Genomic DNA, 25855 nt, shown 5'->3' on the forward strand with positions numbered 1-25855 from the left:
AGGAAACACGTCATCTCACTGCGCGGGAAATACTGCCGGAGTATAAACACAGCCTGCATGGTTAGAGATATCAGAACTGCTGTTTTGGGATCCGTTAGTGTTCTTGTACTATTTCATCTTGTTAATGTTACACGACAGTCTTCGCTATCTGTCAGGACGATGGTTCAGATAGTCATAAGGTAATGTATTTGTATTTCTGCCGATTTATAGGCGACTTCAAGTTTATAATGTCTGGAGGACGTCCGCAGTAGTTTTGTAAGTAGTTTTGTAAGGGTACAGTGAATAAGATAATCCTAAATATATCACAAGGGGTCATGTTTGTCCAGCAACATCTCTGTCCCCATGAATTACTTCCTCATAATTTCTTTCAAATGTGTTGAATATCTATAACAAATGGCTTAAAATATAAATGTAAAGGTATTATTAATCACATTAACACAGAACAATGACATGAATAGTACTTAAAAAATGTATGTATGTATGTACAGTACCAGTCAAAAGTTTGGACACACCTTCTCATTGAATGGTTTTTCTTTATTTTTTTTTTATTTTTTTCTACATTGTAGATTAATATTGAAGACATCCAAACTATGAAGGAACACATATGGAATTATGTGGTAAACAAACAAATGCTTAACAAACCAGAATATGTATTCTTCAAAGTAGTTGAATGAGAAGGTGTGTCCAAAACTTTTGACTGGTACTGTATGTATATAGAAGTAGACTGTGTCTCCAATTCCATTGAGACCATTTTCAGAAAGTGACATCATTTTTTGAAAAGAAACTTAAAGGAATAAAATAGGATTGGCACAAACTTTTACTCATGTCTTTTTCATGTTTCATGATCTCCATCTATTTGTCACACTGTAAATTATAAAGAAAGTTGGTTAATAATTTAAAAACATTTTATACAGTTATAAAAGTTATACTTATGTGTAGAAGGTGAGCTATCTACATCTGGGTCACTCACTGAGCTTCAAATTTCCCACCTTGTTAGGCCTATAGACCAATATAACCCAGGCCACTGTTAAGGATTATTATTTGAGTGCCTGAGGTTGGCAATATGTTTTCTTGACTGTTAAACATGTCACTATTGTTATATAATATTCTTATATAATGCATAACAAGAATGACCCATAGACAAAACACTGAACTGAAAAGTAGCTAATGGGCGTACTGTACTGTCTAGTGTCAGCAACATTGTCAGAATACTATTTGGTAGCTCATGTATGAGGGCAGTTTCCTGTGACACTCTTCGTTTAGGGCTCAGGTGGTAAGGAACCAGCTGTCAGACCCCTCTCCTACAGTTCAGACATTGTATTACTATGGAGTTTTAAAATTAAGTCTTTCCAGGTATCCTCAGTTGATGTTAGTGTGCATCACTCTCTGCTCTTGCAGGGGCAGTGTGGATGGCAGCAGTCCTCCAGAATGGCTGCTGGTAGAGCTGCAGGGAGAAATGGTTTCCAGGCACAACTCTGGTCTGGCAGGAAATATAATGGGAGACCTGCTCTACACCAAAGAGGTAAACTAAAGACTGAAACGCACACTGTCGCTCTTCAAATACAAACTGAGTTTTAGAAACACTCATTGGCCCCGAACAAAACTAGCTAATCTGGAGTCGACAGTAAGGGTAACCTAACCAGCCTTTTGAGAAATTGGCAACCAATTCTTTGCTTATGATTGCCACCAGTGGCAACCACTTTTTAACATGTAAAAATATGCAAAGCAATATGGGCACCCCAAAATTGTTAGTTACACTAAGATGAGATCATGATATCATATTACTGTATATCCATGTCAATTAATTAACACTATCATAGAAGAGAAAGAACATCAGTAAATCCTAACATTAGAGAAGCTGGAAGCATAGAATTGTTGGCATTTTGCTAGAAAATGACTTACGATAATAAACAATGCAATTAATTGAGTTTTTCTTTCGTTTTTAGTAATTTAGTATTGAATCACAAACAGCTAAATAAAACCGTGCTAACAGTGTGAAGCTGGGAGGATATATATATATATATATAAAAGTAACTTCTTATCCTGTTAATTTGGAAACTACAAAGTATTGAGATGTTTTTTCTGGACCTGTACGTTGGTCCATTTCTCCTCTACTCTCCCTGCTGTTGCTCGTGTTACACAGTCGACCATGTGCTCCAATGAATCTCCCCATCTTTTTATATTTTCTGTATATGGCACTTCATGTTGTGTAATTTAGTTGTAACTGGAACAGAAAACAATTACTCAATTGATTTTTCAAACAAAAATGCCTAACACTTTGGTTCCAGTTACAGAGTTGTGACAATTTACTGCAGTTCTCTTTCTAACGTGATGGCAAAATGGAAATATTTAGGTCTTGGACTAATGATCGGACAAAACAAGCTATTTGAAAACATCACCTTAGCCTCTAGAACACTTTTTTATGGATTTTTTTTTTTACTGTTTTCTACCACTTCATTAATCATACTTATGGACAATGAAAATAATCATTGGTTTTAGCCCTACTTGTGGCGGCCTTTCTTTGATTGCGAACTCTTGTCCTCAAGGCTCAAATGTATGTATGTATGTATGTATGTATGTATGTATGTATGTATGTATGTATGTATGTATGTATGTATGTATGTATGTATGTATGTATGTATGTATGTATGTGTATTTGTTACTGCACAGGTAAGTGCCATGAGGCATTTGTTGTGCAATTGGTCAATACAAAACCTCTTCTTGATCATAACTGCCAAACTTCTTTTAAAGAATAGTTTTCATTTGATATCATTGATATGAATGAGAGTTCAAACCCTTGCTTTGCAGCCATTAAAATTCCATGACCCTTCGTATCAAGACACCTTTGTAGGATAAATATCCTTCTAGTGTTACTTTAGCTCTAAATGCTGCAGAAGTTTTAAAAAGTCCTGAATGACTTCATGTCTCAGCCCATGCTTTCCCTGTCGGTCCTCATCTCACTTGGCTGTGTGTCTTTCTCCCTCCACCAGGGGACACCGGTGCTTATTGTAGGACATCATATTCTCTATGGCAAGCAGCTGAAACTGGAGAAACCCCTCGCTGTCCTCACCAAGCATTCCAGCCATTTGCAGGATAGCCAGGGCAGCCATGGCAACAACAATAGCAGCGAGGATGTCACACAGGTCCCTATGGAAACGAACCAGCGAGGACCCGCCTCCACCTCTTACACCGTGTCTGCCCTCATCAAACGGAAGCTGATCTTTAAGACACGCCCCAAACCCATCATCACTAACGTACCCAAGAAGGTGTAACGTGACCGCGTTTCTTCATCGGGTCAGACGGACTGATCCATCTCACCTGCTGGACTTTACCGGAAGTGTATTCAGCTAGTGTAATCTCTGATATGATGCAGTGTGAGACTTTGTCGTGCAGTTTGTTTATACAGCACCTTGTCTTGATGACTACTGCCAAACTTTAGCCTGAACATATTCTCACAGAGACTTTAATGAGGCTATGAATGAATGTTGTAATGTTTTCCTGACATCTGTAGAAAACGTTTAAAGCCCCATGAGGGACTAAATGCTGTTTTCAGAGGATCTTGCAAACTAACGATGACATTGTGGATGACATTGTGACTGAATAGTTTTCTGCAAAAACAAAAGAAAAAATTAAAGAATATTTAAGATCAGCAGCTTCAATCAAAAAGTATCCAAACAAGGGCCACACACATGCAACATTTCCACCAGATAGCAACGTTATCATTTTATTGTGACTGATTCAGACATCTCCGCTGCGATGCATATATATAACCACTGGTCATTGTTTCCACATAAACTCTTTGCAAATATCTGCAATGTAACTGTGACCAAGAGATGTATTTTAACTACTGGTACCATTTACTATTTCCCAGAAGGCATGGGTCATAATTGAAGGTATTTCATTTTCAGTTAGAAATAATCAAGTGGTGGCAGGTAGTAGACAAGTGCATCCCAAGTAAGGGAAATATTAACACATAATACACTGAATGTTCAGCAGTATTTAGAGCTTTAGCGTATTCCACAATTCACCGTGTTTTACTGTGCTGCGTTGGTGGCAATGATCCTATAAGCTGGAGCAAGGACCAACAATAAGTAGACATGATGTTTAAGTTTCACATACTGGATTCAGCATGAATGCATTGAGAGACAAATCTATGCAACTGGTGTTAGACTTCAAATGAATCATAGGCTGAAGTTTATAGGAAAGGTAGCAGGTGCTGTTTGGAGTCAGGAAACAAGTATCAAAAGGTTTGACAAATCAATTCAACGTTGGTCCATATTTTCTGGAGTTGTAGCAGCAATATTGTCTCAGATTGAATCCTCAGCTGCAGCTTATGTAACCTAATCTTCTATTGCAAAACATGATATTGACAGTTCACTATAATCTTAAGATTAAGTCAAGAAATCTTACCCCAGTAAGACTTGAATGCTAGATCTCCACATTTGTACAGTATTTCAGTGTTGCACTTAATAAAGTTGGGGGACAAAACCAAACAAATGAACTAAGCTAAAAAAACATTGGATTCCTCACTTCCCTTGATGAAATGGAGCTTGTGTATTTTCAAACTCCACAGCTCCAGTTTGTAACGCAGGAGAATATGAATTTTTAATCTTCAAGCCCAAGCTTGAAGGATATTCCATTAACCCTGATGACATCACAAGGCGTTATTTACTCAACAATTTAGCAATAGATAGAAAAGTGCAAAAAAGTGACATGGATGGATCCATGTTCACCCTCGGAAAGTAAAGACTATTGAACTGGTTCGGTCAACCACCAAGTGAGTTCCTCCTACAAACAGACTACAGGGATCTGCTCACAACAGTTTCCTTTGCTTTGTATGCTGCAGCGTGGTGAATAGATGAACAAATAGTAAAAGTAAGCTGAAGTGTGGACCACCCATCCACTGACTCTTACGGAGAATTGGACCAATACTGACTATCTTCTAATATCTGACTATTAATAGGATCCTATAATAATCTCAGTGCGGTCCATCACAATCTTCATTCACACTGAATGAATGTCAACTTTTTGCAATAAAGAATTGAATTGAAATGGAATAGTTGCTACTTGCTATTTCAGAGTCAGGCCCAAAACATCAGGACACAGCTTTGGCCATATGGTCACAATGTAAACAGTGAAGCAGGGCTTAGAGTAGCACAGCACACATTAATTACATTAAGAATTAAAATTGGTAGTGTAGGTATGTGTGTGTGTGTTTGTTTGAAGAAGGCAGTTCATAAAGTGAAATGCTATCCTGTTAGTACGTGGTGACTGAAGGGACAAATTTATTCAGCTTTTGAATGCTTTTTAAAGTTATACCAAGAACCATGATGTCCAAGCTCAGTCATTTCAATCAGTGACTGATATTACTCACATAACTTTAGTTTAACAGCTCTTCATCTGTATTCACTCTCCATACTGGTTTAGAATTAAATAATCGTAGCTTTCTATAAAGAAGACCTCATTCAGATCAAATAAGACCACGTTCATGAATGTGGGCATTATATGTGTTGATAACTTAGTGATACATAGTGATATATGTTCTTATATGTTATTATATGGTGATATGTGGTGATTCATGGTGATATTTGGTGATTCGTGATACGTGGTGATTCGTAGTGATACGTGGTGATTCGTAGTGATATGTGTTGATTATGGGTGGTGATTTGTAGATATGCAGGGATTTGTGGTGATTTGTAGTGATATGTGGGGATTCGTGTTGATTTGTGGGGTTTGGTAGTGATATACGATGATTCGTGGTGATAAGTGGTGATTCGTAGTGATAAGTGGATGATACGTGGTGATTCGTAGATATATGTGGTGATTCGTGGTTATACATGGTGATTCATATTGATACGTGGTGATTTGTGGTGATTCGTAGTGATACGCAGGGATTTGTGATGATACGTGGTGATTTATGCTGATACGTGGTGATTTGTGGAGGATACTTAGTGATACGTGGACGATGCGTGGGGATTTGTGGTAATAAATGGTTCTATTGGCAAATAAGACTCAAGTCCATTTAGAAGTCTCTGGAAGTGCACTTCATTACATACAGTCATATGATATATATGACTATAGGTATGCCATTATTCTGTAGATTTTTGGCAATTTTTTTAAGGTCTGGCAAATAACACCCTCAGAGTGGCAGCATTACAGTAATGCTTTGCTTACAAGAAAAAGTACAACAAACAGAAGCAGGTAACATGACATCAAGCTATATTTGAAAAAATAAGTTACTGTGGTCCTTTATTGCATCTTCTCTATTTTTCAACACCAACATTTCAATCTCATCCAGGCGTAAAAATACATTTTCTGGCGTCTTCACTCAGGTTTTTTAACAGTAAATGAACATCAAAACAGATGAATGGAAATGAAGACTTTATCCTGAGGATGGCACTAAATGAACAAAAAAAAATCATCAGGAGACCATGAATATTTACCGATATCTACAGCAAGTTTCATGAAAATCCAGCCACTAGTTTTCAATATGTAGTACCTTGTGATGGACCAACAGTGGAAACTTTGGCTGGATGGCGGAGCTCAATAAACTTACAGGAGCTCTGCATGTGTAATCATCCTCTGGGGACCAATATTCTCACAGCAAACCTCATAAAAAGCCAGTCAGTAGTTTCTGAGATTGTTTTATGTAGAACTAAAAGTAAGAGACTCACAATGATGTTAACAGAGTTAAAGTTGTTGGGTTAACTTGTGCGTGTGGTGGCCAGGTGGTTGAGACACATACCATATCATTGATGGATGTCTTTCTCCCTGTTAAAGTTTTTTTTTTAGGGGAGTTTTTCCTGTGCCGATGTGAGGGTTCCGGTACAGAGGATGTCGCATGTGTACAGATTGTAAAGCCCTCTGAGACAAATTTGTAATTTGTGATTTTGGGCTATACAAAATAAACTGAATTGAATTTAATTGAAAATTGAATTTCCTATGCTCTCCCTGCATTTCATGTAGGTGAAAGTACTATTTTGCGCTTGAAAAGTGTTGTCCTACTGTAATTTTTCTTTAGATTTATACAAACTGAATTTATTCCCTAGAAGTTGCCCTCCACTGCATCCTTGTGTATAAAAAAAAACTGCATTACATGTCTGCTAAAATCAACTATTTATTGTCCAGTATCCATTTTCTGAGAGTCTCACTGTTACATCAAACACATGGCAAAGGAATTTATGTACTCACTTCAGGCTGAGGCTGATCTTTCTAACTTCTCAGCATCAGAGGCCGATTCAAAGCCAAATGAACTGCTCAAATTTGAGCAACTGCTGGTACATCCCAATTATGGTTTTACATCCAATGACACAAGAGAAATTATAACAAAAGGCGATTGATTATTGAGTATCTTGTCTTAGTATCAATGTTGCAACACTGATACTCTAATCTGAATAGTTTCTGAGAAATATATTTCTCCACCTTTAAAGTGAGCACACAATACAGTGAACCAAATAGCATGGGGAAATGTCAATGCATTCATTTAAATCACGCGGCATTCTCAATTTGGTATAAATGGGAGGACTGTGTCCAAAATAGGAAGCATTTTTAATGGCTTTGGAAAATTCCAGTATCTTGTAATGCCCAGAGATGGAAGCAGCAAAGGTCAAGAAACAAGACCTCTTGCATAGCTGGTTGACCGTCAAAAAAGAAAAATCAAGCTTAAACACAAAATCATGTCCATGTCTTTGAACATTAAAGTTTATACGTATACAGCCCACCCAAAATAAATCAAATTAACATAATTTAAATGGCACAAAGAGGAAATGTCAAAGCAAAAAGACATCTGTCTGTGCACAGATATGCTGAGGGTGCTTACATCTAACAAATGGACCAGTTGTTAAGTTTTAAAACAAACGTCTGAAACTAAATTTGTCTGATTTAAAAATATAAAAGAAAAAAAAACAGTGTGAAAGCAACGCTCTCACGTCAGTCACTTCAGAAGAAATTTCTTTGGTGTTCAGTCTTTACACTGTTGATGGAATGAAAAAAAAAGGCTTCATCTAGTGTAAAAGGACAGATAGGTCCAAAGTTAAGAGAGTAGTGTCCTGTAGTAAAACTAAACTGTTACATAATTTGGCACCTTTACAGTGTATAAAAGTGACCTCATACAAAATCTCTAAATCACTGAATGAAACTACGACCAACTGCTGGCTTAAACTGAGAATTGGACCACAATGTACATCATTAATATACAAGTTTGATACTGGACCAAAACAACAAACACCAAAACAAAAAAAACATGTTCAGAAACATCAGATTGTCTGCTCTTGAAAATTATAGCTGCTCCACAAAATACAGCTGCAGATGATTGTGCTGTTCATGGCTGATGAACATGTACAGTACACGAGGGCTGGTCTCAGAGCTGACCAATAACCACAAACTGTCTCATTCGCTGCCCTGAAAACATACACACCATTACATCTATCTGCATGTAGTGTGTGTGGCCCATATGCACAATGAAATTGTTTTAAGTCACTGTAATCATTCCGCACTGGCTGTGTAGCAATACCTTTCTAACGTGAATGGGGGGATTTAGCATCCCTTAACTACTGCTCACAAAGTGGAAACACAAAGAGGGATCTAATAGTGGAAACGAGCCTGAATCTGCTGAAGCCTCTTTTTCGTTGTTGGGCAGGAATCAGCAGAAATAATGGCGGTCTTGGGGCGTCAGAGACCTCTTGATTGACACTTGAGAATGCCTACAAGCTTCAAAAGCAAAATTGTGGGGGTCACTGGAAAAATGTATTATTTGCAATTTTCTTTAAAAAAGCATCTGATAGTAGAGCAGGCGGGAGTTCCTTAAATATACTAGCTAGCCAACTAGACAGCTCAAGAGATGGACTAGTCCTCCTCTTTGGAGCTCCCATCTGCTCTCCCCACGGCGAAGCAATCTGTAGGGGTCTGCTGATGGTCCCATTGGTTAGTGTTCACTTTCTCATTTAACGCTCATAGTCCGGTAGAGTGAGTGACTGTACATGTGTATTTTTTACAGCCTTTATGAAAAAGGTTTTCTAACAGAAAAGGGGTCTATAGCCTAGTTGATTGCCTTGGCTTGTATGAAATCTTGTAGCTTGCATATTTATTCTCTAAGATTTCAGCATTAAACTGGACTAGGTAAGGGGGGACCCCCAAACTGCCATCAGATATTTTGTACACTGGCAGGAACGCTTTACTTAGTAACCATAGACTGTATAAAATATGGACGTAGTAGGTAGCTGCTTGTCAGTAACGTGTTTCAGTAACAAGTAGCATAAGGGATTACAATTTGAAATTCTTTGACATTTGAGAGTCAGCTTGTTTTTTATCTGTTTGTTGGAGTGTTAATATGAGTTTGGATTTCTGTGTGATCTGTGCAAGTGGCAACCTCAGGTGCTGAGAAATGAAGCAAACCAAGATCTGCAGTTCCTCAAGTGGACACTATAAACTGGTTTCAAAAAGTGAGTCAATCCCATAGACTTCCATGTTAAAATGCCCAAATTTGCAGCAGAAATAAACATGTTTACAGCCTGGTTTTTCATTTGCAGTGCCCTCTTAGCTTGCTCTCAGCAGGTAGGTTCACAGAACACATAAAGTTGGAGGGTTTGAGAACCGCACTGTTGAGGTTGGGAAGTTGTCTAACTTTCTTTAACATAAGATGAAAGGTTGGGTATTAAGGATTTGGAGGTGTTAATTGGCATGTTTGACGATGCTGGGTCAAGTAACTAAAGTAATTTAATATTTAAAAAGATAATACTTCACAGCCACGGAATGATTACAGCAACCAACAACTCTTTGAAATACGCCTATATGGCATGTAAGTATTGTACCAAGATAGACTTGTAGAAATCTTAACCTATGCTTTATGGTGTTTTGAGACAGAACACAAACCACATTTTCACGTAAATTTCCCTACTTAAAACTTTAAAAACAGTCAATGTTTATTATTCACAGATAAAGAGATGGTTTGGGTGTTTTGAAATGAGGTTGTATGAGGTACTTATCCATAGTCAATGTATCAGGCCATCTTACTGTAGATGGCTGTTGGCTCACCCCCAGCTTGGAGAAACGGACAGGAGTACGGACTTGAGAGCAATAATATACTGCTGTGGACAGGGGCAGCAGAAAAATGCATTTTAGCCACCTAAAGGAAAGGCCAACCATAAAAAAACTCTATATCTGTTCAAGTGTGTTATGTATTGAGAACATTTTACCACTTTATTTTGCCATCAGACAGCCCTGTCTGACGGGAAACTGAACTGAGAGTTAAACTTACCTATGCTCCCTTCAAAGCCACAGGCCTCCATTGACAAAAACAGTATAGATAAGTTTCACCTTCAGTTTATTTCCATGTTGGTAAAAATTCTACTTATAGCCTACACTTAAACTGATGTTTATTTTTTTGGAGTTACTTCTTTAAGCTGGCTGAAGTCTGTTATGCTGCTGCCCCCGTCCACAGCAGTACATTACTTACTGCTCCCGTGGTGGTACTCCTGTCTGCTTTTCCAAACTAGGAGCATGCCAACCGCCGTCCACTGTAGATAATATACTGACTATGGATTAGTACCTCATACAACCCCACATTAAAACATCTGAGCTATCCCTTTAATGTACAATCTCTACAAAAGTTAGCTGTAGCTGGCTTGGAACTCTTCATGCACAAACATTGAGTGTGTGGGGTGGCTGAGTGTGTGTTTGTGTCTTTCTTTTTTCTCCTTGGTACTTTCTCGTCTTGGTACTTTTATATAGCGCGGAGTTAAACACAAATTATTACTCTCAAGTTGAAACATTTTTAACTGTCTTATATTCAATTAGCTCCGCCTAGAGCAAATTTGCATCTTCCATGCCCAGTCAGTTCTTTTAACTGACTCTGGGAATTGCACCATTTCTAAAATTTGCTTTGCGTTCTGTCTGAACACATTTAAGACACACTCTTATGTCAAAATGCATCCAAGGGTTCCTTTTTCTTTTCTGATACAGAGGTGCTTTGACTTGAGAGAATTACCTTGCTTTTTCATCTACTTTTATTATAGAAGTTCAGGTCTGTCGCATTTGACCCCATCTCATCTTTATCAAAATGAGGGACACAAAAAACTGACCAACCAAAAAGTAAGAGCTATGTCTCTTAGTCTCATTTTGTCCCTTTTCCTACTTTATATTCATTAAAAGCACTGCACTGCACCCATTTGTCAGGGTTTACAGCTAACCTGTAACCATACACTACCTAATGTTCCTTTGAGCATGTAATTTCTAAGTGTGTGAACACCAGATCAGGTTGTTTGGTTTGGTTTTTCATTGTGAAGCACCGTTGAGCATGATTAGATGGGAGAGCTCTGTGGATCCACTCATCACTTAGTCTCCCCAAACTGGATTAGATTCCTGTTGCTCAGATTGCAGATTCACACATTTTAGCACCAATGATGAAGATGTGAGTGTGTCCGTGATTCACAGCTCATCACCTTAGCAGTTCACAGGTTCAGAGACATTGCTAGAGTCACATTGCAATTCAACTCAGTGTGAATGTCCTACCAGTCTCCCTGGTAGCAGGTTTATGCCTCCGCATATGGCAGGTGATACTGCTCTTCTCTCTTGTTACACCGTTTAGCTACGATTGCCAGGTAGAGCACCAGCAGAATGACCCAGTAGCAGGCGTACAGTATTGTCCCTGCTATCAACAAGGCTTTCTCTGTCTCACTAAATGGCTCCTGTGTTTCACAGTAGATTGTATACGCCACGCCCCCAAGCAGCACCATAGCCCACACTGTGACAGGGACAGCCCCAATGAAGTTTACCACAATCTTCCTGCGGCCTGAAGTGCCCCATCCAGCCTTGTTGATGGTGAGCAGGGCAAATATTTTGGCAGGGAGCAAGCTGGACATGTAGAGCAAAGAGTACAGTGACATGAAGATCATCACCAGGCTGCCACGCAGGAAACAGGCGTAGGTGGCCTTCACCATCCCAACCAGTTGGACCGTTAATAAGAAGAGCAGGATGTTCCATAACCTTCCACGGTAGAAGAGATGTATGACGGTGGCAACCAAGAAGAAAGGGAAGAAGCCGGTGACTACAGACTCATAGGTCATCCAGAGGCTGTGCTTGTGGAACCATAGGGCATTATACAGCCACTCACGGAAATAAGACTTGCTCCATCGAGTCTGCTGGTTGAGCCAACGGAGATACTGGGTCGGTGTCTCAGTTTGGCACTGTGATCGCGCTGTGAATTTTGTCTTGTAGCCGAAGCTGAGCACCCGATTGGTGAGGTGGCGATCATCACCGAAGCTGCACTTGGAGCCTAGGAAGGTCTGGTGGTACCATGGCTCCAGGAAGCGCTGGAGCAAAGAGTTCCTATACATCCCCAGCGGGCCGCTGATACACTGGACGCACCCAAAGTAGGACTGGCAGGCCCGCTCGATGTTGAAGGCCATCCAGTAGCGCACGCTGCTGAGGAAGGAGATCCAGGAGTCGTACTTGTTAAGGATCTGGAGGACAGGAAAGTGCAGAGAAGATAAAGTCAACAAAGGAAGAAAAGGAAAATGTACTTTTATGACATGTAGTAGTGAGCCTTCAATCACTTGCCTCAGTGGCCCAAGAGTTTTTAAGTTGACTTTCTAACTAATTATCTATAGTCTTGGGTCTTCATTATTGCATTGTATTTTACCTGCACGTCTCCACCGACCCCTCCCACCATTGGATCTTCCTCAAGGATCTTCAGCATTTCTATGGTACATGCTGGGTCTAGAACTGTGTCCGAGTCACACACCTGAAAAAGGACACAACAAGCACAGACGTTACAATGTTGCTGAGGGTCACAGACTCAAAAGTATACATCCATTGGTCAAGTTAAGGCTGCAGCTGTTGCAGAACACTGAGTGAAATCCATTGGAGAAATGAGAAGCTGCTGACAGATCCCAGCTCGTTCATTCTAACTACACTGTACTGGGTCAGCTGTGGACATGACCTTCGACCACAGCAAGGGCAGAGAAGGCATGCAACAGCTGGCTATGAAAAATGTGTTTGTTGTTCAACATAGATCAATTGGTATAGATTGGAAAAGTAAATAAGTCAAAGGAGCAATACACGAGATTCAGAGCACTAGTATAGCAACTATTTGCTATGCAAAGATCCACCCTTTATCTGTAACCGCTTATCCGGTCAAAGTAGCCAAAGCAGGGCCTAGCTGGTCACGCATCTTTAAGTGCATGTGTGTGCACGTGAGGATGCCCCACTTGCTAGCCCACGGCGTTTCTCTTCACTGCTCTCATATAGAGGTTACAGCTCATAAGGCTAGCACTACCAACTGGTCTTCGCAGAACTGTGCGTCCACCCTTCCAGTTGCCCCTCAGGTAAACACTGTTAGCTCTCTCAGCAGGTTTGTTGTAGTTTGTAATGTTGGCACTGCTAGCACTGTCAGGCGTTGCCATGTTGAGAGCCGTTGAGAGGGAATCGAAAGGCTCCCAGTCTTGTTTCTTGAACCACCAAGTCCAATGTTGATTTTCAGTTGACTTGGGTGGCTATTGTGTGTTCAATGGGTTTTAGGTGAGACACAAAAGGTTAAAATGTAGTCCTGAGATTTTCATTGCCTGTTTGTTTTAAATTAAGGATTATAATTAGCCTTAAATGTGGTTCTCAATATAATATCCATAGCAATATAGAAGCAAACTACTATTTGCAATTTAAAAATATATTGGTTACCTGAGCAGAGAATGAAGTCACTCTTCCTTTGCATGTGTTGTAATCTGAGCTTCTATTTGCTTTGTTTACATAACCAGGCTAGCTGCGAATGCATGTTAGTGCATAGTTAGTTGCATGTCTATTGCCCTTGTTTGCACTATTCATGCTGCTTACGTAGCCAATATGAGAGTCATGTAGAGGCAATCCCTGTGCTTATGACTTTCTGTGGAGACTCAACACATATTCAAGGTAAGGGACCCATAAATGCACAATTACCCTGTGGTACTTTATAGTTCAGTTTAAGCACTAGTCTAACTAGTCTAGTCTAAGTCTCTAGAATGGTGCTGGTATTTCTACTAAATTAAAAGTCAGACTTAAATACTGTTAGCATGCAAACAATGTTCAGTTTTATCTATTTCTTTCAGATTAATGTTGACATCTGTATGAGCCAGCACAGAAGCCGGAAAGATATCCGAAGCACCAGCAATGCAGCTAACTTAAATCATATCTGTTTGGAGTGTGCAGATGAATATAAATTGTCCTCCATTGATGGCTTTGTAATGTGATTATTGTTGGCCGATGCTACACACACTCAGCCATCCCTCTGTTCACTGTTGAATTGGTTGTCAATTTTGGGCCTGCTGCCAAAATCAGTGTCTAACTTAATATAAGAAAACTTTCTGGAGGCTAAAAATACTCTAAGGTCAATGCAGTAGCTACACAGCGCAATTGAAAAGGATAGACTCATTTTACAGCAGTTACAAACTACACAGCAACATAACATAAACACCAGTGACATTACAAGATGACAAGCTTTTATTCGGAATCCACGATGGGCCAATATATTGACCATGTTGGTTTAATCTGTTCAAAACATTGTGCAGAGAAATGTGTTGATTTCTTCTTTCTGCACTCATTACAGGTCTTGCGGTTGGATAAAGTTTAAGAGCGGGTGTTCTGTCATTCTTTCAGGTATTCTTATTATTTTGTCACCATTTTGGAATCATGAAGCCTTTGAATATAAAAAACAACACATTAAATGGGATGAGAAATGTAGACGGCAGCTTCCCATTCAATAACTGTTGCCAATGCGGCATCTATGTGTATTATATTTATGGTTTTCCCAGCAGAAGACGGAGGGTCCATCATCTAACAGTAGCTTATTTTAACCATGAATTACATTTATAGGCAATTGTATAGAATATATAGTGTTCAAATGTATGTGGTCTAATCAGGGGGTGAAGAGTTAATCTGTCTATTAGAAAAGCTAGTTTACTACTTTGAAATTACACTCAATTTCACCATGAACCCGGATGCCCCAGTTCTCAACTATCACTAAAACACGGCATTAATTTGTGCATCGGTGTGGAGCCAGCTCCATGCGCAAATGCAAGCGTAAACTTGAACACACATTTGTGAATACCCACAATGACATACAAATTGTTGCACACATTTGTAAATCTTATTTTTCATTTGTAGATCATGTATTATACATTTGTGACCATTTTGAGATCAATTTCAATCCATACTCTCTGCCTCGGATAAACTCTCGTCTATGAAACATCACACTAGGAATGACATGAATACCAATACTGTGGTACCAGGTTGATGTAAAAATTCTGAAACCCTACTGGCTCAGGACCTGTCGTCCAGGAAATGATAGAATATGTGTTTGGGACACAGTAAACTCACTATGGACGCATCTAGACGATGCACCCTATTTTTTCTCAGCTCCATTGTCAACAACAAAGGACAAGAGCTAGCTAACAGTAATGGTCATCTATATTGCTTTGTATTGCATTCAAACTCCATTCAGTTAAAATGAGTATTAGGCAAAGTAGAATTCTAAAGTTGCCATGATGTGTTTTAATGTAATCTATATGCAAAAAATTTGAATACATACATTTGTTTAAATTCAAATAGAAGTGAGTGTATTTTGAAGCAAAAGCAATTAACTGTTTTACTCTAGTTTTTTGGTTTCAAATTTTTTGAAAAATGAAATATCACTGGTATTATTTCTACTTCACACCTCCACTTTGTAACACAGTCTTTCCGTTAAAAATAGGAAGTCTCAAGCCAGAGCTGAGTAAACCTGGTTATCGTCAGTGTTATTTTCTCAGACTTTACAAATTAAAATTATTTGTTATTATGTGGTCCCAATCAAACATGCATACTATTTTCTGTGTCTGTGGACCTTACCTGCACATAATCCACACTGTCCCCCAGTGCTTTAAAGGCAGTGTACATCACCTCTCTTTTCCCTCCCCACTCCTGCATGATACAGGAGTAGCGGCACCCTTTGACCAGCCGAGCCACTCGTGCTGCCTCCTCCATGTGCACCGTGCTCCCCCCTCCACCTCCGACTCCTCCCCGTCCACTCCCATCACTGTGGTAGTTTCCCTTCCACACCATACTGCCAGCCTGGTCAACCCCGCCCATCACCTCCTGGAAAATGTCAATCATGTAGCGGTCCTCGGGCCGGTTCCCATCCACCACCAGCACCACCTTTAGGCCAGGGAAGGAGATTCGGCGGACACTGCGCAGGCACTTCCTCAGGTAGTCTGGGTCCTCCTGGTAGGCGGCAATGCAGAGAGCCACGGAGCGTCGGAGGTGCTGTGGCCGGGAGGGGCTCCTCATCCGCCGATGCTCCAGGAAGGCGAAAAGGCTCTGGAGGAAGAGATGGAGGGAAAGGAAGGCACCATAGAGGCCAAAGGAGAGGTGGTGCTGCTCAGTGTGGATGAACTGGTAGCCTTTATAAGTAAGAAACACAGTGGAGACGAAGTTAAAAAAACAGACCAAAAAAAACCATCACTTGTTATCATCATCATCAGGACCATCACTTGTTTTGATTCTCATGAACATGTTTATCTATGTGTATATCATTGAAATGCACAAGTTAACCTGTCACATAGGCCAGCAGGATGGTGAAGAGGACCACCGCAGCAAAAAGGGTGGTGACCACAATGTTCAGCGCATTCCTGCAGCGGGAGGGCATCTGGAGGTGGAGGAGATTGTGGGGTAGTGGGGACCCCAACAGATGTCAAGGTGAGGATCAGAAAGTAACACATGTTCATGAAAAGGTTGAGGGATTTGTGGAGTGAAGATGAAGAAGTAGGAGAGCAGAAATGAGAAGGCGGGCATATTTTATGTATAGAAAGGATGAAAGTGTACGGAGAGGGAGAAGACATGGTAGGCAGGGAAAGAAAAAAATAAAACTGCAAGTGGGTAAATTGTGTTTGAATTAGCTTTCACAAGAAGAATTTATAGCAATGTCATTTAGTATTGCACATTTGAACATTTGCTACATAAATGCATGTATGGACACACACACAAGGAGCTTGAGCATGTTATTCAGTACCTGAAAGGGTGACTATCAACACAAGTCTGAGTACAACTCAGGTAAGACAGAGAATGGGGCCTCTGGACTCCAGAGACCATGTAACCCCTCATTAGTTGACCTATGTTCCATTTCCTGTTTTTTCTGTAAAACCTTTAATCGGCCCCCATCAGCTACAAGACACCAGCATCAGCCATTGACATCATGATGACATGACAATTTTGAAATGTATGTGGGTGTGTGTGGTCTAAAGTGGGTATTAATAGAGAATTAAACATACTAACTGAAAGAATCTCTCATCCAGTAATTTGTACAAGGCTAATCATTGAACTTAAAAAGGCTCTCTAGCCACAGCTGATATTAGCATGCGTAAACACCCAATTAACAAACAGGCAATGGAGACGAGAGTAACACAACACAAATTATATCTTTCACATCAACATAACCCCATTACAGTCTACTGAACAGTACACTTACTTATTACCAATTTACACACACAACAGGTAAGGTTCACTTGGTTAAAGTCCTTCCACAGTGACGGACTGAGGAGAGTGTCTGCCACATGGCATGAGGATTGCCGGCAGTTCAATCAGCTTGGCTACTGGACGTGTATAAATCCTACTGTCCACCTGTACTACACCTGATCGGACACAGCAATCTGTACTGTGAATGGTTCTGACCACCTGTCCTATGGACCACAGGGCTCTGGGGAGTCTCTGACCACTACCACTGCACCCTCTTCCAAGTCTCTGCAGTCCCACTGCCACTTCTGCCTTGTCTGCAGTGAGGGTAAATAGTGACTGAGGAAGAAGGTCCAGATTTGATTGGCCAAGACCTGACTCACAGCCAGATAGCCAACTATTACATAGAGTGCAGCCATGACAGTTTTAATCTCTGCTTGCAATGTAGCGAATTGTGTTGCTTAAATTGGAAGTGCATGCTCTTCATTGTGTTGTACATATTCTGGTATTCCTCGCTGAGTTCTGATGCTCCTCCACATAAGATAAGGCAATAACTCAAAGGGAGTCCCTCTACAAGCTAGAAATCTCCTCAATGCCATGAGAGACAACTTAGAGTCAAGGTTCTGAAGGATGTCCAGGTGAACCAACCTTGTGGTAAGGCATTTAAATATGATGCCTCACCTCTTCTCTGTGCCTAGTTTGACAAAGAATGGTCCATTCTGGTGGAGTAGAAGGCTTGTCTTATTAGGCGGGGCCGTTCTAAGGGAAGGTCAGTCATTTTTGGAATGGTTGGGGTGGCTCTCCACTTTTGACATTCAGGACAGGAGTTCAAGTCCACGTAGGATCCCGCGCTCACGCCATAACTCTGCAAACACCCTCTCAGCTCCATGGTGGAGTAGCTTGGCATCATACTGGCGGATGATCAGCTGGGTTATGGGGTGTTTCGGGTCCAGTACTATCAGTTGGATCTCTCCTTCCTCTTAGGCACTCGTACAGCACAACCACCCTCTAACATGGATCAGTCCTATGTAGACATTAACTTCTGGAGACAGCGTGACGTGTCGACTGGTGGACAACAGTTTTCCGCTCGTTCCGCTAGTTTCTTCAGATCATCTGGGAAGCTGTCCAGTTGTAGGATCCAACTAAGTACAGTTGTCGAATCAGTCCACAGTACAGTCTCTTAGATGTCTAGGGCGGCTCCCTCTTCATCAGAATAGAGAGTTGTGCTCCAGTCACGGCTGCACTGAGTTCCAGGCATGGCTTCGACAGTTGTCTTTTTGGCGCTACTCTGGATCTAGCAAAGATTTAAACCAAGCTGGACTCTGTCGGAAGAATCTTGAACCACAGATAGGCAGGAGCCAATGGCTTCTTTGGACGCATCACAAAAAATATGGAGCGCTACAGAGGCAGACTCGAGATTGGCATCCGGTGGGTAATAGCTGCAGGGTAGTCTGACGAAATAATGGTATCCAAGCTTACCCTACCAAGTTTCACAGGCCTTTAACAAATCTGCTGGTAAATTGGGGTCATCCCATCCATGGTCTTTTGCCCAGAGCCTCTGCACTAGCACCTTGGCTCAGGTTGTGAATGGCAAGACATATGCCAAAGGATTGTATTGAGTAACTAATATCTTGTAGATATTGCACATAGTTCTTACCTGAGGGGCTGGTAGCCGTGGCGTGTAGTACAGGCTGTCAGATACGAAATGCCAACTCTGTTAAAGGGTCATCTCTCTTATGCCTCATCCTTGCTCTGCGACACACAGTGCTCCCTACTACCGGACCTGGCTTCAGTGGGAAGGTGGCTTATCACATTGCTGGCCCAATTTCAAATCCTCCTGTGTCCAATGAAGCTCCTAGATTATCTAGGAGAGCTCTTGCTTCCTCTGGGCTTGGAAGGCTTTGTAGACAATTGTCTGCATAGAAACACCTCTGGTCACTGTGTTGGATGTCCTTATCTGGAGAGTTTTGTAGGATAACATGCCTCTGGAAGGCGAACGTTACACAGCAGGGGAAGCATGTTGTCCCAAATGGAAGCACCTCCCACTGGTACACATCCGGAGGCTGGTCAGTCGTTGGGTCCCACCACAGGAATCTCAGCAGGGGCTTATCCTTCAGTCAAACCTGGTGGAACATCGCTTTGATGTAACCTCATCACTCCATTGACCAGTACACTTTTAACAATCTATGCACACAACAGGTAAGGTTCACTTGGTCAAAGTCCTTTCACAGTGACTGATTGAGGTGAGAGCCTGCCTGGGCTGGAGTTGCATTGATGATTAATTGGCTTGTTAACTAGCCCACTACTACTACTACTACTACTAAAATTACTACTACTGCTGCTGTAATCACTACTACTGCTACTACTAAGACTACTGCTATTGCTGCTGTAATCACAACTACTACTACTACTACTAAAAATACTACTACTGTAGCTGCTGCTGTAACTATTTCTACTTCTACTACTACTACTATTATTATAATAGTTGCTGCTGTTAATATATCTACTTCTACTATACTATACTACTTCTGGTGTATTTATGACAACTATTACTAATACTACTATAGCTTCTGCTATTACTATTTCGACATCCACTACTACTGCTACTACAGCTGCTGTAATTACTAATATTATGACCAAAACTACTACTACCACTACTGTAGCTGCTGCTGTAACTATTTCTACTTCAACTACTTCTATTACTACTAAGGTTGCTGCAATTACTACTACTACAACTACTGTAGCTGCTGCTGTTATATTTCTACTTCTACTCCTACTACTACTAAGGCTGCTGTAATTACTACTACTACTACTTATAATACTAGTATTACTACAATAGCTGCTGCTGTTACTATCTCTACTTCTACTACTACTACTTCAGCTGTAATTACTACTACTACTAAAACTACTAAAACTACTACTACTACTGATGCTGTAAATACAACTGCTACAACTAAAACTACTACTACTGCTGCTATAAATACTACTACTATTCGAACTACTATAACTTATATAGCTGCTGCTACTATTCATACTTTTGCTGCTACTACTGCTGCTCCTGTAATTACTAATTCTAAGACTACTTCCATTGCTGAAATTAGTACTACTACTAAAACTACTACTACTAATATGGTTGCTGCTATAAGCACTACTAGGTGCTTATAAGTACATTATGACTCTAACAACAATAGGGCACTTTAACATATAATATAAGTATGTTTAACTACTATTCTAATGTACAGAGATGGAGCTACAGATGTTTTGTAAAGCTATTGCCTGTGGTTTTGACATTTGGTCTGCTCAATTGGGATTAAAGTTGAAATTGTCCAATCATAGACTATAAGATACTTGCTGAGTTTGAAAGTTATGACATGACCTATAGATTTTTGTATTATATTCATATTTTGATATTTGGGAATGACTTGCAATAACGAGTTTCAATGACTTTAGTTTTGATATCGTTTTCTGTTCATGACATCTACCCTGGGACAGTGCATAATCGATCATCTTATAAAACTGAGTTGGTTTGTTAGACTTTTGATTTTTGGTTGAGCTGTATTTACCGTAACATCTCATTAAAAAAAAAGAACAGTATACATCACTCCGTGTAACAACAGTGTCAATCCACATAAACCAGAAGTCTCCTTTAAGTAAAATGTTTTACCCCAAGTAAGCCTGCTTTACATCATACACAGTAACATATAGTTTATAGGCCTACAAAATGAACCTATTCCAACGCCCCCCCCAAAAAATAACGCCAGTATTGGTAAATAAAAGCCAATTAATAAAGAGCAATACGTATCCCATTACATCTCCCCCAAAGCTCCAGCTCTGTTGCTTATAAATGAAACTCAAACTTATTCCCTAACTTCACATCTCGTTCCCTTCTACCAATCAGTACGTAGTGTACTGGTACTCAACAAATTAACCCTTGAAATTGGGAAGAATAACACGTTAGGTACTGTATTCTAAAGTGTTACCAACTACTATTATTCCTGCTGCTATGGTAGCCTACTGCCAATACTACTTCTACAAGTAGTACTATTGCTAGCATCACTACCACTACAGTTGCAACTAAAGGGAAAGGAATGCTATTACTGCTATGAATACCACTACTAGAACCATTACTACTACTACTACTGTAACTATATCTATATAAGCACATATACTGCACAGAAAAAAACCTTGTCAATGAGTATCTGGCTCAGATTTGGTGGAAATTCAAGCACTTTAAGTGAAAGACCTTACAGTTGAACACCATCTGCCCATCTGTTCTACCCTCCTTCTTCTCCCTCCCTCCTTCCTATCCCCTCACCCCTCCTCCCATTAGCCCCTCTGGCACTCTTCTTCCCTCTCTCTGGGTTAATAGTTCTAATTAAAGGCCAGCCGGGGTTTGGCCAGTGCTTTGGGAAAAGTCGAAACAGGGGAACAATTCTGTCTTTTCATTCATGAAATTACCTCCAGCCCCCCCCACCCACGCCCAACCCACCTGGCCAGGCCGACGCAGGAGAGACAGACAGATATTTATATTACATTCAGCTCTGTGGGACACACTGGCACAGACAGATTTATCCACCTCTCTGAGTTGATGGATAGATTTACATCCTGGCACTGGAGAAACAGGAGACCCCCCTTTCTGACAGAAAGGGGGGTTCTAGAAATAGAGGTTTTGGAAAACATTATTTTCCTTCTCAAGGATTGTTTTCATGTGTCATCACTTTCATTTACTGGTTCTTTCTACTGACAGCCCTATCGCTCTAAAATCTCAATTCTCTCATTTCTGTTTTGTCTTCCTTATCCTGGCACTCTTGACGGATTATTCTGGCGGAAATGGTATTGTAGTTCATTCCATTTTTGCAGTCTTATTCTGGATAACAGTTTTAGTCAAAATGTTGAAAAATCCGACCCATTAGGCTCAATATAATCTGTGGATCAGTAGTAGAGCAGGGTCGTCCTTCAATCAGAGGATCGGTGGTTCAATCCCGGCTCTGCTAGACGTTGTCGATCTCAATGTCGAATTGCCCCCGCAGTCTGTGCTGGCTGGGTATGATTGGGTATGAGTGCTTAGTTAGACTCCTGATGGGCAGGTGGCACCTTGTATGGTAGCGCCTGTCATCAGTGTATGAATGGGTGTGAATGATGACATGTAGTGTTAAAGCACTTTGAGTGGTTGCTATACAAGTCCATTATACAAGGTTCATTTATTGTCATTGGACAACAGGGTTCCGCAATGAATTGCAGTCCCATTTTTCATAAAAAGAAAAACACAAACAAAAAAACTATATGGTTAAAGATGAATTAAGAAATCTCACAGTCTGAGGAAAGAAGCTGCAGGAGGGATATATGTTTTCTGTAGCTATTGCTTCAATGGAACCTCTTGTCAACAACATCACTGGTGTTCTGTAGATGGGTACCAATGAGGCCCTCTTGTCCTTGGCCGTACACATCCAATGTCAGTTTGTAGTGTTTCCATTCAGGATGCTATCTATTGCTCCTCTGTCAAAGTTAACAAGAACTTGGCACAGGAATTTTGCCTTACTTAAGTTTTCTTAAGAAATACAGCCGTTTACTACCTTTCTTCACCAGAATGGAGATTTGTGAGGACCATGTCAGGTTGTTTGTGATGATGATTCCCAGGAACTTCAAGCTGATTGTTCAAAGTCAACAATCAGCTCCTTGGTTTTACTGACTTTGAGCAGTAGTTTGTTCTCTGAGTGCCACTCTGAAGGTTGTTGATTTCCTCTCTATATGAAGTCTCATTGTTGTTTGTAATCCGATCGATGACGGTAGTGTCATCTGCAACCTTCACAACAGAGTTCTCTTCATGTTTGGGGTAGCAGTCGTGGATGCACAGCATGAACAGGAGGGGGCTGAGCACACAGCTCCGGTGTTCAACACTAGAGTGGAGGAGGTGGTGGGGTCTGTTTGTGAGGAAGTCTAATAACCAGTTGAAGAGCGAGGTACTCAAGCCAAATGTGCCAAGTTTACCAATCAGTTTCATAGGGGGAACATTCTGAGGCAGGTGTTGTTATTATAACTGGCATCCTCTGTAGATCTGTTGGCTCCGTATGCAAACTGGTGTGGGTGCAGTCTGACTGGGATGTTGTTTTTGATAGCTCAACACCCTGGTAATTTCGGACCTAAAATAACTTGACTTTGGTGTGGCAAAGACGCCATGATTACTGACGCGCTCATCTGAACGCTGTCATTGCTTCTCTGAGTGTTAGTATGTGACGTGGTGAAGTGGATGATCTCGTAGTTACTAGAACATTTTTACTCAACACGGTGGTTCTTTGATCATGTCAACATAGGTTTGAGGAAACTGGACAGGCAACCGAATCCATGCAAAGGATGATTCAGGAAAATAGATAGTTTTACTGGTGGACCCTTGTAGTTCACAGCCATTCATCTCAGACACCATCTGAACAATAGCTCCTGTGTGGTCACACTATGTTAATTAGTGGCAAGTGATGCCCGCTTGTTAGTTTCACTTTTACCCCAAAATGTCAAATTATTTTTCAATTTTAGTGTATATAAATAAATATAGTATTCTAAAACTTTCTGCTTACATTGTTGAACTGTTTGAGAAACATGTCTATAATTGGAATCCAAACGGTGCAAACTCAAATCAAAAGACGATATAAAGATGTATATAATTTGAGTAGATTATTTTTAATAGACTTTGACATGAGAGACATGTAAGGAGTCCCAGAGAAAGGGACAGAGAGTGAATACAGAGGGTGAGAGAGAACAGTAGTGTGAATGTGCTTTTTACTCATTTAACACTTTAATGAAACATTGTCACCATTTATTTTCACATGTTCTTTGATAAATTTAGCCTCTTCTGTATTTTCAGATGTATCAATTGATTGCATTAATTAACATTTAACCCAAATGTCATGTATTACTGATCACTTAGGCTACTGCTAACTGATTGTTATCAATATTTAGGTCTCCAAACATCTCAAAATGCATGTTTTATTTTTCCTTTCACAGTGTGACTAAAAGTAGTAACATCAAGCTACAAGTTACTACTTTAAAATACCCTAATACTCACCTTAAGAAATCAATCCCTATGGTCACAAGTCTGAAGTAAATGTGGAAAAAAATGACATATCTGACTTGCAGAATTCGTAGTTGGTCAAACCTGAAGCTGTGGCTTTAGAGTTGATGCACATTCTAAAGCCTGTTTACATGTCGTTGAAATGTACATCCAGATCGCGATTAGGATCAATGTTTTCTAGAAAAGCTGTCCAGGGCCACAGAGTCATCAGTTCACAAATTATACTCGGAGCAGATAATAACAAATGTTCAAATTAAGAACATTAAATGCAGGTTCTCAAAAGCTAATCCACATTCCAATTATAAATCATATTTAACAAATCAGTGGTGATACTCCCAGTTGTATTCCAGGAATGGCAGTGCCACGTGTTTTTTTTTCTGCATCCATGCCCTCTGAATGAATGGCCTTTGAGTCCAGGTGGGGAGGTGTTACTGATTTTGGCTTTGGGACAGGGACTTTTACCCAGCGGAGGGAGAAGGATGCAGAGGGGGGGAGGCTTTGTTTGAAGGAGAAAGTAGGATGACCAATCCTGAAGCTGGCTACACATAGCAGAGACACATAGCTATGACTTCGCTGTATGAAAAATGTACAGAGGGAAATTAGACCATCCATTGCTGACATGGAGAATGGTGTCCCAGGACCTGGAGTTGAACATCCAGCCAAAAAGCAGGAGAAAGATGGAGGGAAGTTAGAAGATGAAGGAGACTGAGAGGAAGTATTGGGAGGTAACATAGAGTCAATACGTCCTTATTGCCACAACTTTACAATAAAGGGTCAAATATGGCAAAGGTGAGGTCAAGAAGTTCGACCTGCTCTGGAGGCAGAAATAATCTACTTTTGTGTCGTGGTACTTTAATCTGTTATATTGGTCTCAGTCTCAAAGAAAAACACAGAGTTGATATGCCAGCACGCCGCCGGCAGCTGTGGTCGGAGGCATTATGTTTGTGAATTGTTTGTCATGAATTGATGATTGTTGTGTCATTCTCATAAAAGGAGGAACTGATTGGACTGTTTTTGGTGTTCAAAGGACACCTTGACTAAAACATGTTTTTGGCCATAACTCAATAATGCATATGCTAATTATGTGAATTTCACGCAAAAGTCTAATAGAATAAAATGACAGTGATGATGGTTTCCTCAAAAGATGAGAAAGCGATCCATCTCTTTAGCTGCTAAATATTCGTCTGCTGTTTACTGCAGTGTACAGAGGCTTTATCAGAGCTTTTTAGCTGAAAATGATGAGAACAGAGACAGTCAAAACCCAGATGTATTAGCATTTTGCTACATTCAAAATATGTGTATTAGAGTGGAAATACATATTCTGTGCGATTGGTATCTTGGAAT

At 40.4% G+C, this 25855-nt stretch overlaps 2 protein-coding genes across 2 annotated transcripts; one reads left to right on the top strand and one right to left on the bottom strand.

Annotated features, from left to right (window-relative positions):
- Positions 1-57: 57 nt before the first annotated feature.
- On the top strand, positions 58-3649 carry chtf8 (CTF8, chromosome transmission fidelity factor 8 homolog (S. cerevisiae)). Its single transcript, XM_054620713.1, has 3 exons — positions 58-179; positions 1399-1522; positions 2991-3649. Exons 1-3 carry the CDS (start codon positions 58-60, stop codon positions 3270-3272), a joined length of 528 nt encoding a protein of 175 aa, XP_054476688.1. The 3' UTR covers positions 3273-3649.
- A 7879-nt stretch (positions 3650-11528) lies between these two features.
- Positions 11529-16645, bottom strand: has3 (hyaluronan synthase 3). Its single transcript, XM_054620739.1, has 4 exons — positions 16552-16645; positions 15850-16400; positions 12638-12739; positions 11529-12458 (listed from the first exon to the last, which is right to left on the bottom strand). Exons 1-4 carry the CDS (start codon positions 16643-16645, stop codon positions 11529-11531), a joined length of 1677 nt encoding a protein of 558 aa, XP_054476714.1.
- Positions 16646-25855: the final 9210 nt, after the last annotated feature.

The sequence above is a fragment of the Anoplopoma fimbria genome, chromosome 19 (genome assembly GCF_027596085.1).
Source record: "Anoplopoma fimbria isolate UVic2021 breed Golden Eagle Sablefish chromosome 19, Afim_UVic_2022, whole genome shotgun sequence".
NCBI lineage: Eukaryota > Metazoa > Chordata > Actinopteri > Perciformes > Anoplopomatidae > Anoplopoma > Anoplopoma fimbria.